This window comes from Lichtheimia ornata, assembly GCF_029851405.1.
Source record: "Lichtheimia ornata isolate CBS 291.66 chromosome Unknown scaffold00002, whole genome shotgun sequence".
In the NCBI taxonomy this organism is placed as follows: Eukaryota; Fungi; Mucoromycota; class Mucoromycetes; order Mucorales; family Lichtheimiaceae; genus Lichtheimia; species Lichtheimia ornata.
The window spans coordinates 285,558-298,770 of record NW_026695322.1 but is presented as its reverse complement, the minus strand read 5'-3'; the positions used below and the strand labels follow the sequence as shown (position 1 = coordinate 298,770).

The 13,213-nt window shown below is 44.1% G+C and overlaps 5 protein-coding genes across 5 annotated transcripts; 2 read left to right on the top strand and 3 right to left on the bottom strand.

The window, feature by feature from the left end:
* Positions 1–200: 200 nt before the first annotated feature.
* On the top strand, positions 201–2,388 carry O0I10_000597 (uncharacterized protein; the record flags this gene model as incomplete). Its single annotated transcript, XM_058480706.1, has 7 exons — positions 201–489; positions 570–938; positions 996–1,551; positions 1,620–1,681; positions 1,741–1,993; positions 2,063–2,265; positions 2,330–2,388. The coding sequence occupies 7 exons, from the start codon at positions 201–203 to the stop codon at positions 2,386–2,388; spliced, it is 1,791 nt and encodes a 596-aa protein (XP_058348270.1).
* Positions 2,389–2,449: 61 nt separating this feature from the next.
* O0I10_000596 (uncharacterized protein) lies at positions 2,450–2,922 on the bottom strand (the record flags this gene model as incomplete). Its single annotated transcript, XM_058480705.1, has 3 exons — positions 2,450–2,560; positions 2,617–2,837; positions 2,910–2,922. The coding sequence occupies 3 exons, from the start codon at positions 2,920–2,922 to the stop codon at positions 2,450–2,452; spliced, it is 345 nt and encodes a 114-aa protein (XP_058348269.1).
* Positions 2,923–3,984: 1,062 nt separating this feature from the next.
* O0I10_000595 (uncharacterized protein) lies at positions 3,985–5,067 on the bottom strand (the record flags this gene model as incomplete). Its single annotated transcript, XM_058480704.1, has 4 exons — positions 3,985–4,423; positions 4,485–4,704; positions 4,778–4,891; positions 4,965–5,067. 4 exons carry the CDS (start codon positions 5,065–5,067, stop codon positions 3,985–3,987), a joined length of 876 nt encoding a protein of 291 aa, XP_058348268.1.
* A 132-nt stretch (positions 5,068–5,199) lies between these two features.
* On the bottom strand, positions 5,200–8,453 carry O0I10_000594 (uncharacterized protein; the record flags this gene model as incomplete). Its single annotated transcript, XM_058480703.1, has 12 exons — positions 5,200–5,452; positions 5,550–5,705; positions 5,785–5,898; positions 5,958–6,127; positions 6,182–6,384; positions 6,439–6,720; positions 6,780–6,924; positions 7,017–7,196; positions 7,268–7,356; positions 7,418–8,016; positions 8,085–8,187; positions 8,252–8,453. 12 exons carry the CDS (start codon positions 8,451–8,453, stop codon positions 5,200–5,202), a joined length of 2,496 nt encoding a protein of 831 aa, XP_058348267.1.
* Positions 8,454–9,508: 1,055 nt separating this feature from the next.
* On the top strand, positions 9,509–11,113 carry O0I10_000593 (uncharacterized protein; the record flags this gene model as incomplete). Its single annotated transcript, XM_058480702.1, has 2 exons — positions 9,509–10,106; positions 10,164–11,113. 2 exons carry the CDS (start codon positions 9,509–9,511, stop codon positions 11,111–11,113), a joined length of 1,548 nt encoding a protein of 515 aa, XP_058348266.1.
* Between the last annotated feature and the right edge of the window lie 2,100 nt (positions 11,114–13,213).

Below are 13,213 nucleotides of genomic sequence, written 5' to 3'. Positions count from 1 at the left end.
TCTCTCTCCCCTAAAAAAGTCGAGAACCAAAAATGTAGCTTTTCATTTGCCATTGTACAGAAAAAGAATACTTGTAGCATGATCTCTTTCACGTGTCACGAATTGTACGTGCGTGTGTTCCCATTTACAATTTCATATCGCTCCATATACTTTTATTACTTGTTCTCTATACCACGCCATCCTCTCCTTTTTATATATCCATGACTACTACAACTACAAGGGAAGCACCTTCTCCTCCACTCGTTCATTCGGTTTTCCGCCTCGGCTTTCGTTTTGTAGCCCACCTCTTTTTCCGTGAAATACAAACAACCGGCACTCATCTTGTCCCTGTCTCCGATCCTTGCATCTTCATTGTGGGGCCCCATGCCAACCAATTCGTCGATGGGCTCTGCTACATCAGCCGCAATCCTCGTCATTCGTATGCCCTCATGGCATCGGTGTCCTACGATCGGCCCTTGATTGGTCATATCGGCAAGATACTAAGTGCAAGTAAGTAGTCAAGCATTTCTTGGGTGCCTGAATTTGTGGGGTACATAGTCTGACAGACATAATTACACCGCTTTCACTAGTTCCCGTGGTTCGACCGCAAGACATTGTTCATTTGGGTCAAGGAAGTCTCGTGTACAACCCCAACAAAGAACCACTTGTGCTTTATGGTCATGGTACTCGATTCACTGAACAATTGGGCCCACGCGATTTCATTATCTTTGGACGCAACTACAAAGGCCATGTGGCACGCATTGTATCCGACACTGTATTGGAAATCACGCATGCTATCCCTCACGCTGAAGCTGGCACCTACTCATTCAAGATCGCTCCTCATGTGGATCAAACAGCTGTTTATGAAGAAGTCCATGCTTATCTCAACAATCATGAATGCATCACCGTATTCCCTGAAGGAGGTAGTCATGATCGTCCTGAAATGTTGCCACTCAAAGGTATCTTTTTCTTTATGCATGTGTTGTCCCCCTTTTTACTAATCTCGTTTATCAAAGCTGGCTTTGCTGTGATGGCATTGGGTGCCCTTGCTGAGAACCCAACATTACCATTGAAGATTGTCCCTGTTGGCATGAACTATTTTCACCCGGATCGTTTTCGCTCACGTGCCGTTGTATCATTTGGACAACCTATGACCATTGATCCAGAAGAGGTTGAGAAATTCAAACGTGGTGGCAAAGAGAGGCGAGAGGCAGTGACCAGGCTATTGGATCGTAGCGATGAGGCTTTTCGTACCGTCACCACCAATGCACCTGATTTTGATACACTCATGATCATCCATGCTGCACGCCGCTTGTATCAAAATCGCAAATTGTCTATTCAGCAAACAGTCAAACTCAATTGCCACTTTGTATCTGGATGGACAAAGCTCAAGGAGGATCCAAAACTCGAGAACCTTGCTCGCAAAGTCAAGTTGTATAATGAAACGCTGGCATTCTTTGGTATTCGTGATCATCAAGTGCAACGATTGGATATCACCCCTGTACGTGCATCCATGCTGCTCATCAAGCGATTATGTACATTGGCTCTGCTAGGTGGTCTAGGCGCTCCTGCGTAAGTAGTATGATCTTTTGGGAAAGAAGGATGATGAAGGATACTCATACCAACAACATGGATGATAGATTCATTTCCAACCTGCCATTGATTTGGGCTATTGATTATATCAGCAAAAAGAAGCAAAGAGGTAATACAGGATATGAGGAGAGGAAGTATAAGAGGTATACTAATAGGATGATGATATAGAGGCATTGGCAGGATCCATGGTCAAAATTGCTGGCAAGGATGTATTGGCAACATGGAAAATCATTGTGGCCGGCATTGCAGCACCCATGTTATATGGTCTTTACGCATTGGTCTATTTGCGTCACCTTATCAAACGACGACCTGACCTTTCCACCATCCATAAATTGATCAGGGCATGCATGGCATGGGCTGTACAACCCATTTTGTACTATGTGCTATTGCGTTTGGGTGACACTGGCTTGGACATTTACAAGTGAGTATCCTCGACGGGGGATGACACGTGACCGGATCACTTACATCATTATCATTACGCCTTCATTAGATCCATCAAACCACTCTTTTTGGCCGTACGTAATCCCGATGTTGGCAAATTACTCAAGACCATGCGTAAAGACTTGTCCAAAGATGTCACCGCCTTTGTTCACGAGCACAGCACGATCTTTTTACCCGATGAGCCCTTTTTGAAACAAGACGATACCTCGATACCATCCTCCTCATCCTCTTCATCCACCTCCTCTTCTTCAGGTATGTAAAAAGCATGATGTTGAAAACGACAATGTCATACTGATACAGGTATACTACAAGTTAGCCTCCAGCAGCAAGAATATCTTCCGCTTCAGTAAATTGCTAGAAACAGCATCGCCATAGACGCATCACATTATAGCCATTATTAGAAATCTGTGCACTCTTTTTTATATGCTTTATATTATTATTCGTTGACAACAGTAAAGATGCCCATGGGGCCTACTTGATCCTCCACACGGATTGATTCGAGACCAGAAAACAGATAATGTTTGCCACGACTCGTGCGAATGACGTACTATGGGCATATATCAGCATGATTGCAACATGATGCAAAGGATTGCATATACATACTTCATCTGCATTAATTTGCTCCAGTTGTAAATCTATCGGTGTGCCACCCATGTTGTATTTGACAGGGCCCTTGTTTGTCACCAGCTGATGTTGTTTGCCCGTGTCAAAGACAGTGCCCTTGGAAGCCAAATCACTGGGTGGTCGGCTCAAGTCATAGTTGTGATCAGCTTGGATTTGATTATCATCGTCGACATAGAGATATCGACCCCCGTGGTTAGCAACTACAAAAAAAAAGCGCATACACATTGATGAGTTTGCATATGCATATCACCGACATCGACCCACCTACCTACTTTTGAATGGCATTGTTACACAGCCGAATGCTTTGTGGATATAGTAGGTAGAGAAAAGACAAGGACCAAAACCATTCCAAAAGCGATCTTTATATCTCGACAGGGGTGATCTGGATTGGGAAAGCCTGTCTCTCTCACCCTCACCACGTTTAATACAAACCCAGATGCGGTTCTGTCATCATGTAATAATTGGATCATTGCTGCTCACACAACGCAAAGTGGTATTTGGTAGCGTGACAATGGCAAATATCTTTGTATAATGTACATGTGCATATGGGCGCAACAAATGACAGATGACCGGAAAAGACATCATGATAGCAACTTGATGTCATTGTTTTAGTGGTTGATTATTGGCAGCCACCCTAAAGTTATGTACCGATTCATGCATGAACACCTAGGCTCTTTGGTGGCGAGCAATCCTGGTGTAGTAGATGCCTTTTTATCGATCCATTGATTCTATCCACCATCAGCTCAAGTAAGTATGCTATCACCTATGATGTCACTTATTCATTACTAGTGTGAGTATCATGGTTGATAGGCCTTTTGTGAGCAATCCATGTGATGATCTTTAGAGTGCTTTCATTGTCATTGTGATGTGACTCTTCATGAAAGATTAAGAATACCATCGCCCCAACACGAAGCACATCTCCACTCTCCCTTTTGTTTTTCATCCATACACGTAGTCATGGTCACTGTTGGCATGGATACAATTGTTGCCAGTGGATTCGTTAACATAAAACGCCATGTGCTATTTTAAGGATTGTATTATCTTACTATATGTACCCAACTCCCAGCGCCCAAAAGCGTTACAATGTCTCCCCCTCTTATCCTGCACCCATTTGTACAGCTCCTTATAATGGCTTTCAGAATAAATAAGCTCTCTTTCCTACATGCTGCATCTAAATCACCACACTTTTGGAGGCAAACCACAACCCACAAATAGGAAAACGCAAATGAGATTGAAAGAAAAAGATATACAAAGGATACTAAAGAGACAACATGTTATAAACCTATGCTAAGGTGAGATGGATGATAATGAGGGGGCGATAGTACACAAGAAGAAGATGGATCATTTTTAGTTGGTGGCGGTGGTAGTAGTGGGAACAGGTGTTGCTGCTGTTGGTGCCTTGCTCTTATTGATGGATGTCATAGCTTGACCATATAACTCCTTAGCTTTGACCATGGCTACCGATCCGTATTGTTTGGTCAGCTGTTGGGCGCGTTTAGCTTGTTCTGCGACATGGCGATCAATGACCTCCTTATTTTGAGTGTAGAGGCGTGGTAAGGTGAATGCGCCCACAATAAACACACCGACCATGTACTTTGTGGGAATGTAGGCACCAAGGGTCCATACGAGATAGGCAATGCCTGCCGCCCAAGCCGAACGTGCGCTGTCCTCGATCAACATTAAGCGAGTGATTTGCTGTACAATAGCTTCCAACACATCCACCGTACGTTGAGCAGCACGCTCCACACGATCACGAGGAATTGAAATACCCTGTACGAAACGATCCCTATCATCCACCCATGAGTACATCGGCTATGAGAAAAAAACGAGAGAGAAAGAGAGCTTACGTGTGTGGGTGACTACCAAGCACAAACTTTTGAGCATTCACGTGGCACCAGTTAAGAGCAGTCAAGATTGTAAATCCTGCAGCAGCCAGTTGTAACAAAGAGTAATACTGCGTCAAGATCAACACGGTCATCAAAGACGCGAAAAGAGCTGCACTTCGTACGGGTTGTTCCCAAAACAACATCGCGTGGACCCATCCGCTCACATATTGTGCAGTGCCCACTATACATTAAAGAGCATTGTACATATCAATCATGCTGCCACCACCAGTGGAACACAAAAGGAATTTGCTTACCTTCTTGTTGAACAGGTGGCTTTTGCTTTTGTTCTTGCGATGTGGGCTTGAAGTCATTGCTGGTGGTGGTGGTCTTACCATTGTGCTGGGTTGCATTGTTGCTGTTACCATTCACTAAAAAAAGAGGTACCCGTGTCATCCTTTGGTACGGGATTCTTCTTGTCGCCACCACCTATTATGTACTTACGGTATCCATTGTTGTTGCTATTAGGAGCAAGGGAAGGCGCAGCAGCGCTCATAGTAGCGTCCATATTGGCAAGGTTGTGTGCTGGTTTAACAACTTGAGTCATTGTGTTGCGTGAAAGGGAATAAAAAAGTGAAAGAGAAGGAGAAACTGGATAAAAAGGATCGTGTCTTTTTTGTGTATGTGTGTGTGTGCATACCATGCATCAAATGTTTCATTTATTGGGCCTGTCATATGATCACTTCCGAGTATGTCCCGTTGTTGATGCTGCTGCTGCTGCTGCTGCTGCCGCCTCATCATTTTCCTTTTGCTCTTCCTCCTTGAACAATAATCGAATGGCATCCGTAAACTTGGGTAAAATGGGAATCTGCTTGATGGCCACCGACATCATATCAAAGCTGAAACACACGTTTTGTTGCTCTTTGGAAAGGAGAGGGAGCTTTGGATAGCGTTGGCTGAAATGGTTGAGGAGCGTGTACTTTGCATTCATGCTATAACAACATGGTCAGCGCCACATACACACACACACACACACACACAATGACGACACACAAGGGGTGATATAGGAGAGATTGAATTCAAACTTACCGCTGACCAACAGAAACAGCTTCTTGTGTCGTAGAGTGTCGCTTGGCAATAGCCTCTGCCATCATACCATCTTCCAACGTGGCTTCATGAACAAGGAGTGTCGCGTTTTGGCCAGCTTCAATGAGATTGTCGCAAGGTCGTGTGTCACCTGAGTAACTATTGAAATAGCCAACATTGTCAATTGTTTGTTGTGTACACATACACACACCCTCTCTTGTTGTCCCCTTATTCTTACACAAGCTTCCATCCAGAGTCATGCTCTATGTTCAGACCATATGCAAATCTGCAATGGATCACATTCACCGCTTGCATCACCTTCATGCCTAGATCCCTTTTCAGCTCCTTGAATCTAACATAGTAACTAATGTCAGCAATGCGTCTTTAAAATGAACCAGTGGCAAAACGTACAATGAAAGATCAAATCCCGTTGGCGCATTGTTGGTGAGGATACTCTCGTTTCTAATGGCGAAAACTTGCTTTCCGAAACCAAAGGACTGCACGCAGCTGTATTCATTCAACCAATGTTTGAAGATAAAAGGTGCCACCACATATAGCCGCTTATTGTTGCCCTTGTTGAGCTATATTCAAATTGAGCTGCTTGTGCCAAGGCTGCAGGGATGAACAATGCTTACCTCCCACCATTTAGTCAACAAATGAATCACACCAAGATGATGATCAGCGTGGAGATGTGACACAAAGATACACCGCAAATTCTTCAATTCATCATCCAACTTGTCGTCTCCAAATCGTCGCATCATTTGTCCATAGGTGCCTTCACCAGCATCCAACATGATGGATCCTTGATCGCCAGGTAACTTGACCATAGTCGCGCTCACTAGTGAGAGTTTTAAAGTTAGCTCATGCGATATTAACCACACATCTTACTTACCGTTTCGGTATTTGGAAGGAATAGAGCTACCAGTGCCCAATGTAATCACTTGAACATCCTCGCCGGCAAACTTTTCACTGATATCCACAGCAGCTGCCTCTCGTTTGGCTCTGGCAATAGCACCCATCACCTCCGGGTTCCTTTGAATCCAATTGGTGGCCCGTGGTTTAGTGTGATCAAAAACAGGTTGCTGCAAGGAGGCGGTCTCGACGCCCATTCGTGGCTCTAAACTCAATTGTCCCATGCTGGAAAATGCAAAAGATTTGGGCGGCAAGTCCGTGTCTATCAACATGCATGAATGAATGAATGAATGAACATACTACCCTTTTTGCTTTACTTACAATCCTCCAACTTTTTACGAGGTGTGTTGCTGTATTTTGGCACAGGGAAAATCTCTTGATCCAAATGCGAAAGCTTAAACTGACCAAAAGCATGTGACTCGTACAACACGGATTGGGCGCATATATCGGTTGTGCTTATAACATGCTACAATTAAGGATTTACAGTTAGCCGTTATCTCTGTGCCCTTACCCCTTATCGCCCATCACACAAACACACACACACACTCTGTCCCTTACCTGCGTGTCTGATCCAAACTTGTTCATCCATGCACGATATCGTGGGTCATCCAAAACATCTTGGCCTACTATGTGGATGATGGCACCTGGCTTATCGGTTGTCTGGTATTGTGCAAACTCGGGCGATGATATCAAATTATCCAAATAGCGAACGCTAGGACAATCCACCAACATAAACAACTAGAAAAGAAATAAACCATATCAGTCTTTGTGTGTTTCTCCTCCGCATGATAAATAAACAAGACACATACATGGCCTGGAACAGGTGGGTCCATCACTTGGTTTGGTTCAATGACACGTCCATCCTCAAGCGTCACTGTTTGACCTCGTTGCAAACGACCTAGATACCATTCTCCACATTAGCCCATGATCCCAAAGTATCATCCTTCATACAACTTTACCATAAATAGGACCTGGTGGGATGCCCAATGCCATTGCAGCATCCTTTTTGAATTTACCAGGCAACGTTGGGCCACGACAAATGTAGGTAACGGCGGCAGGATATTCATAGGCGGGAGGCAATCTAGCGCGGATACGTTCAAAGGATCGTTGTGGTTGTTGTACAGTTGAAGATGCTGATATCTCGGTATCCTCAATCACAATCTCATCAGGGTTGTTTCTTGGTGAACAAGGTGCTTCGATAGTATGAGCTGGTGGTCGTGATGATTTCTTTTTGTTCTTTTTGTTGTTGTTATTGTTGTTGTTGTTATTGTTGTTGTTGTTATTGTTGTTGTTGTTATTGTTGTTGTTGTTATTGTTGTTGCTGTTGTTGTTGCTTGGAAGTTCAAACATGCTGTTGAGGATGTCACGTCGTGCAGCCAAATCCTGTTCCTCAGTAGTGATAGCAACCTCGTCATCGGCAGCTTCAGAACGTCGTCGTTTGATACCAGGCTTCATGTAGTCGTCAGGAAGAATCACGATCGGTGTTACTGTTAATGGACCCTTGTGTTTGGGTGGAGATGCTTCACCATATTCCTCGGTCTGTACTGAAAGGGATGACCTGGATCAACATGGATGGAGTCAATATCAATCAATCACGTGAATGACACCTTTTTCTCTTTATGTTACCGGTAAATGAAATGTCGCGTGGATGCCATGAAATGGGTAAGGTTCTTTGGGCCATGAATCGTCAGGTCCTTGACACCACCATCAGCCACAGTCAGCAACATGCCTATTGTTGTTTATGCATTAGAGTATGTATGATCCCTCGTTTATGCAGCCTTATTCCTTCATACCTGGTAGACCTCCAACGCAATCCCATGTAACCCGTGTCATGTAAATGTCCTTGAGTTTGGCCCATTTGACCTTTTCCTCGACGCATAAACGTTGTGTTCCTTCTCGACAATTGAACATGTAGCGCTGGGAATCGTAGTGGACCATAATGGTGGGGGGTCCTTCGGGTGAAGAATGGCCGAGGAATTGAATGTATGCCTTCATGGTGCGTCGAGTGACAAAGTTGTAGAGTTGGGGTCTATGGAAAAACGATTGTGTGCGGGTGAAAGAGAACAGTGCCAAAGGCGGCATAACCTGAACGATGATGCATGCTTGCTCACTTTTTTCCCCTCTCATATTCCATGCGTCGTCCTTTCAAAGCCACCTCCACCTTCACAGTCCATCCACCCCCCATCCCATCCCATCTTATCCACCTATAAAGATGTGAAACCTATCCGCACAGCTTCCACTACCATAATGAAACTTTTTAAAGGTATTACATACTTGTGAATGTATTATTACATGTACATCATCCTTGATTATGAAAAAGGAGGAGTTGCCATGTTGTCGAATATCCACAGCTCATTCATGTAATTGTCTACACGTATCCCAATGACAGTACAGCATCATCATGTAAAGGATGGACCCTGGATTGGAAAGAAGGAAAATAGAGTTGAGCAAGCAACGAGTTGCTATGCAACATGACGCACGTGGCAATGCCATTGATCATGTGAGATGTGATATCGTGGCAAATGCGCGAATGTGTGTGTGTAGGTGATCTAAAGTGTCTTTGATGTTGTTGAATATCCGAAAGACGCTGCACGTTATTAGAGTCAATCAGGAGCAATTACCAGCAGAATGCTAAGTCGGATGAGTCAAGGAACAATGATGCGCCACGATGCAGCATGACCGATATGGAAGGTTGACGACGCCTACTCTTTTGGTATGCAACGGAGCTGAACACAGCCGAGTTACCCCCCTCCAATGATAATCCAAGTTGATCCCTCTCACATAGTGATAACCTTCACAAAGCGGCTATCCAAAGCCCACTCATCTCTCCAATATTGGGAATATCTGGGGGAGTTCTTAATCAAGAAAAGAATGTCACTACAGCTTATTGTGTAAGAGAGAGAGAAAGAATTCAAGTTGGGAAACGAGGGAAAAACTATAAGGATCGAAGGATACTCGTTGTCCGGTTTTAGCTTTCCGATAAAAAAGAACCCCATTCCCATTCTTTTTCTTTTACTTTCTCTTCCTTTTGCTCTCTTCCCTCTTTGACAATGGACTTCAGCAATGACGATTTCCTCAACTGGGTACTTCAGCAGACCGAGATTGAGCTACCCCAGCAACCGTTATTGAATCCCCAAGAAACTCAAAAGCAACAACCTGCTGGCAGCAATAATGAAACAATGGCAGCAACTACAGCACCCTATACTTTGACCTTTGACAATGCACAACCAACGCCTGATTTGGACATGCTTTTTACTCCTCAACAATGGGACCAGGGGATACCATTGATCAACAGCAATGATCATAGTCCTTTGATGCAGTCATATCATAGTGGGAGCAGCACAAGTGGAAGTTCATCTGATAGCAGCGACAAGGAAAGCAGCCCTCTTCCTAGATCGCCATCACCTCCAGCTACCAAAGGAAGATTTACCAGCAAAGCTGCACTCAAACCTTTTATACCTGAGGACATTGAGCCACCCACCAATGCCGACCATCGTACAATGCCTACCACGGGTCGACTCGATTTCCGTGTTACAGCAACCCCTGATTACAATGTCTCTGCCTCTGATTTGAAAAAGATGACATCCAAAGAACGACGACAATTACGCAATAAGATCTCTGCTCGCAACTTTCGACAACGAAGAAAAGGTGAGAAAGGGTATTACTCTTTATTGGATCAATGTGTCTAACCATATGAGACATTAGATTACATCACATCATTGGAGGAGGAAATTGAAGAATTGAAATCGGATAAGGCTCAGATGAGAAATGAGATCAACAAGGTGTACGACCTTGTCAGCAAATTACGCAAGGAAAATGAAAAGCTGCGTACGGATATGATGATGGTACGACAACAGCAACAACAACAACCACAACAACCATCACCCGATATACCAACTATGAGCGTTCTCAACAATACGGATGAAAATGCATTGACCACGTGGGATGCTCTTTTACGGGACTCAACATGGTTATCACACGCATCGATGCCACAATGGGACTTTTCCCACGTCCTTTCCAAAGATCAAGAAAAGTCTTCTCTTTCTTTGCGTTTGAATGCACGAGAAATGATCCAACGGTATCCATTGCTTGCACCCGCTTTGATGTCTATTGTACTCGATCACACCATGGGCATGAGCAGCGAACAACTGCTGGCAGCTTCTACGTCCACATCATCTTCAATTCCCCTTTACAATAATCGTGATGGAAAAGCACTCATGCCTTTGCTTTACGAGGCGTTACAAGAACGACGTGCATCGATATCTGAGATAACAGATGATGAGGATATGGCAACAGCAAGTGAACAAGATGACGACGATAGCAGTGACAGCGATGTCGATGAAGAGGATGATGAGGATATGCAACTTGTGAAAAGATTACAGCAACAGCAATACGAAGAAGCAGCCTCGGGCGATTCAATGTCATGTCGTGAATGGGTCAAGAACAAGTTGTGTTGCTTAAATGGACGATGCGAGCAGCAATGTTGTGTACGCAGGTTGGCATGCTATGCCATCACAGCCGCTTATCAAGCTTGTGTACAACAATTGTGTGACATCAAGCAAAAGGATATTGAAGGCTGCTGTTCAAAGAACCTCCCAGAGACACCAACAGCTCATCAAGTATCAGCTACCTGTGCGGTCCAATGTGGATGCTAAAACACTCGACACATCTTCCTTCCATCATGCCATCATTCTTACTGTATACACCCTACCTCCCCCACACGCACGCACACGCACACACACACACACACATACCACTATCATACCGCCTATTGCCATCTCGTACATATCAATGTTTCTTTTTCTTGCTTTTAGTCTGCACAGCATCTCTTGCATAATATACATGTATTCAATCAAAGTCATTTTTCTCTCTTGGTTAATGTCACATGCATGGTTATCAAGTTTTAGTTTTCATAAGGAGAATACATAGCTATGGTGTATGCCAAATGGACTTTTTTTATTTGTTAAGGACGCGAGCCTACTATACATAGAAAGAAGTTGGCCTGAGTAAGAAGGCAACGGTTGTTGTTGCTGGCGGATCACATGATGTAAAATAACACCTGCACGTATAGAATTGGATCAGCTCCGCCACTCCTTGAAATCGATGGTTGTCAACCACCTCGCACCCTTGTCGAGTATCGAAACAGCACGCAAAGGTATCATGCGATGGTCATCATTGCTGCTATTGCTGTCGATGTCCTTTGTGCTACGAAGTACGCACTTCCCAGCTTTGATGTATAAATTCCTTGATCATCTTCGTTGTCCACTCCGCTTCTGGCGCGGTGTCAGGAATTCCCTCAATGCCAGTTGTTGTAATCTTTACAATGTCATGGTACTTAATTGAAGCTCCTTGCCATAACAGCTGTATCATGATGATTCACGGCTACTGTTATGTTTGCTTCTGCATGGTGGAACACCGAACTTGTACGTATGCCGCATAGCTGTATCGAGTGATGCAAGGACTTCAGGGACAATGCATGAAAGGTACGCAACCCTCACTTTTATGTCATACATTGGCAGCTAATAGTCACTTTTGTGCATTCCCAACTTTTGTGCATTCTATTGTAGGTGGACGATGCTCCTGCTCTAGACATTCATTTCCATGATTAAAGTAGGTTGATCCGAGCTGATTTGGTTGAGTTACGCTCACACAAGATTACATCGGTTGAGCTACATCGAGCGTGCTTGATGTCCCGAGTGATGTAATCTCTCTTTGACCGCAGCTCAGTCAAATCAACTCGGATCAACCTACTTTAATCATGTAAATGAATGTCTAGAGCAGGGGCATCGTCCCCATGCAGTGGATCTCGCAACAATGATGATTGGATAAAAGTGGCCGTTAGCTAGCAATACATGCCTGTTCCTAGATGATCCATAAAGTAATTATACATTGACCCTTTCATTCATGCAAACGTAGCTGTGTTACACAACACGACCTTCTGCATCTTTTGCTCTGACAGGGTCCACCTACTTGACAATGAACAAAGACCACTCTTCATATAACATCACGCTTACAGACATAAAGGTGCCTGTATCTCCGAACTTTACAATGAAACGTGGGGTTTTTATTAGAGCAATGGGTTCGGCTTGGCCAACTGCACCTTGGGTGCCAGTTTCACGATCAAGCTTGCCAATCCCAGATTTCGCAATGTCGCTACCAGCCAAACTGGATCTGGGGGTCGACCTCTTCGACGACGACGACCAAAAAAATATTTTTTGGGCTAGTTGCGACATTGAACATGAAACTTTCACACAAGGTGCTGTTGGCCAAGCCGAGCCCATTGCTCTAATAAAAACCACACGTTTCATTGTAAAGTTCGGAGATACAGGCACCTTTATGTTTGTAAGCGTGATGTTATATGAAGAGTGGTCTTTGTTCATTGTCAAGTAGGTGGACCCTGTCAGAGCAAAAGATGCAGAAGGACCTCTTTGGGTAACTCAGCTAAAAAGTCAGGACTTCAGGGACAATGCATGATAGGTACGCAACCCTCATTTTCAGGCCATACATTGGCAGCTAATAGCCACTTTTGTGCATTCCCAACTTTTGTGCATTCTATTGTAGGTGGACGATGCTCCTGCTCTAGACATTCATTTCCATAATTAAAGTAGGTTGATCCGAGCTGATTTGGTTGAGTTACGCTCACACAAGATTACATCGGTTGAGCTACATCGAGCGTGCTTTATGTCCAGAGTGATGTAATCTCTCTTTGACCGCAGCTCAGTCAAATCAACTCGGATCAACCTACTTTAATCATG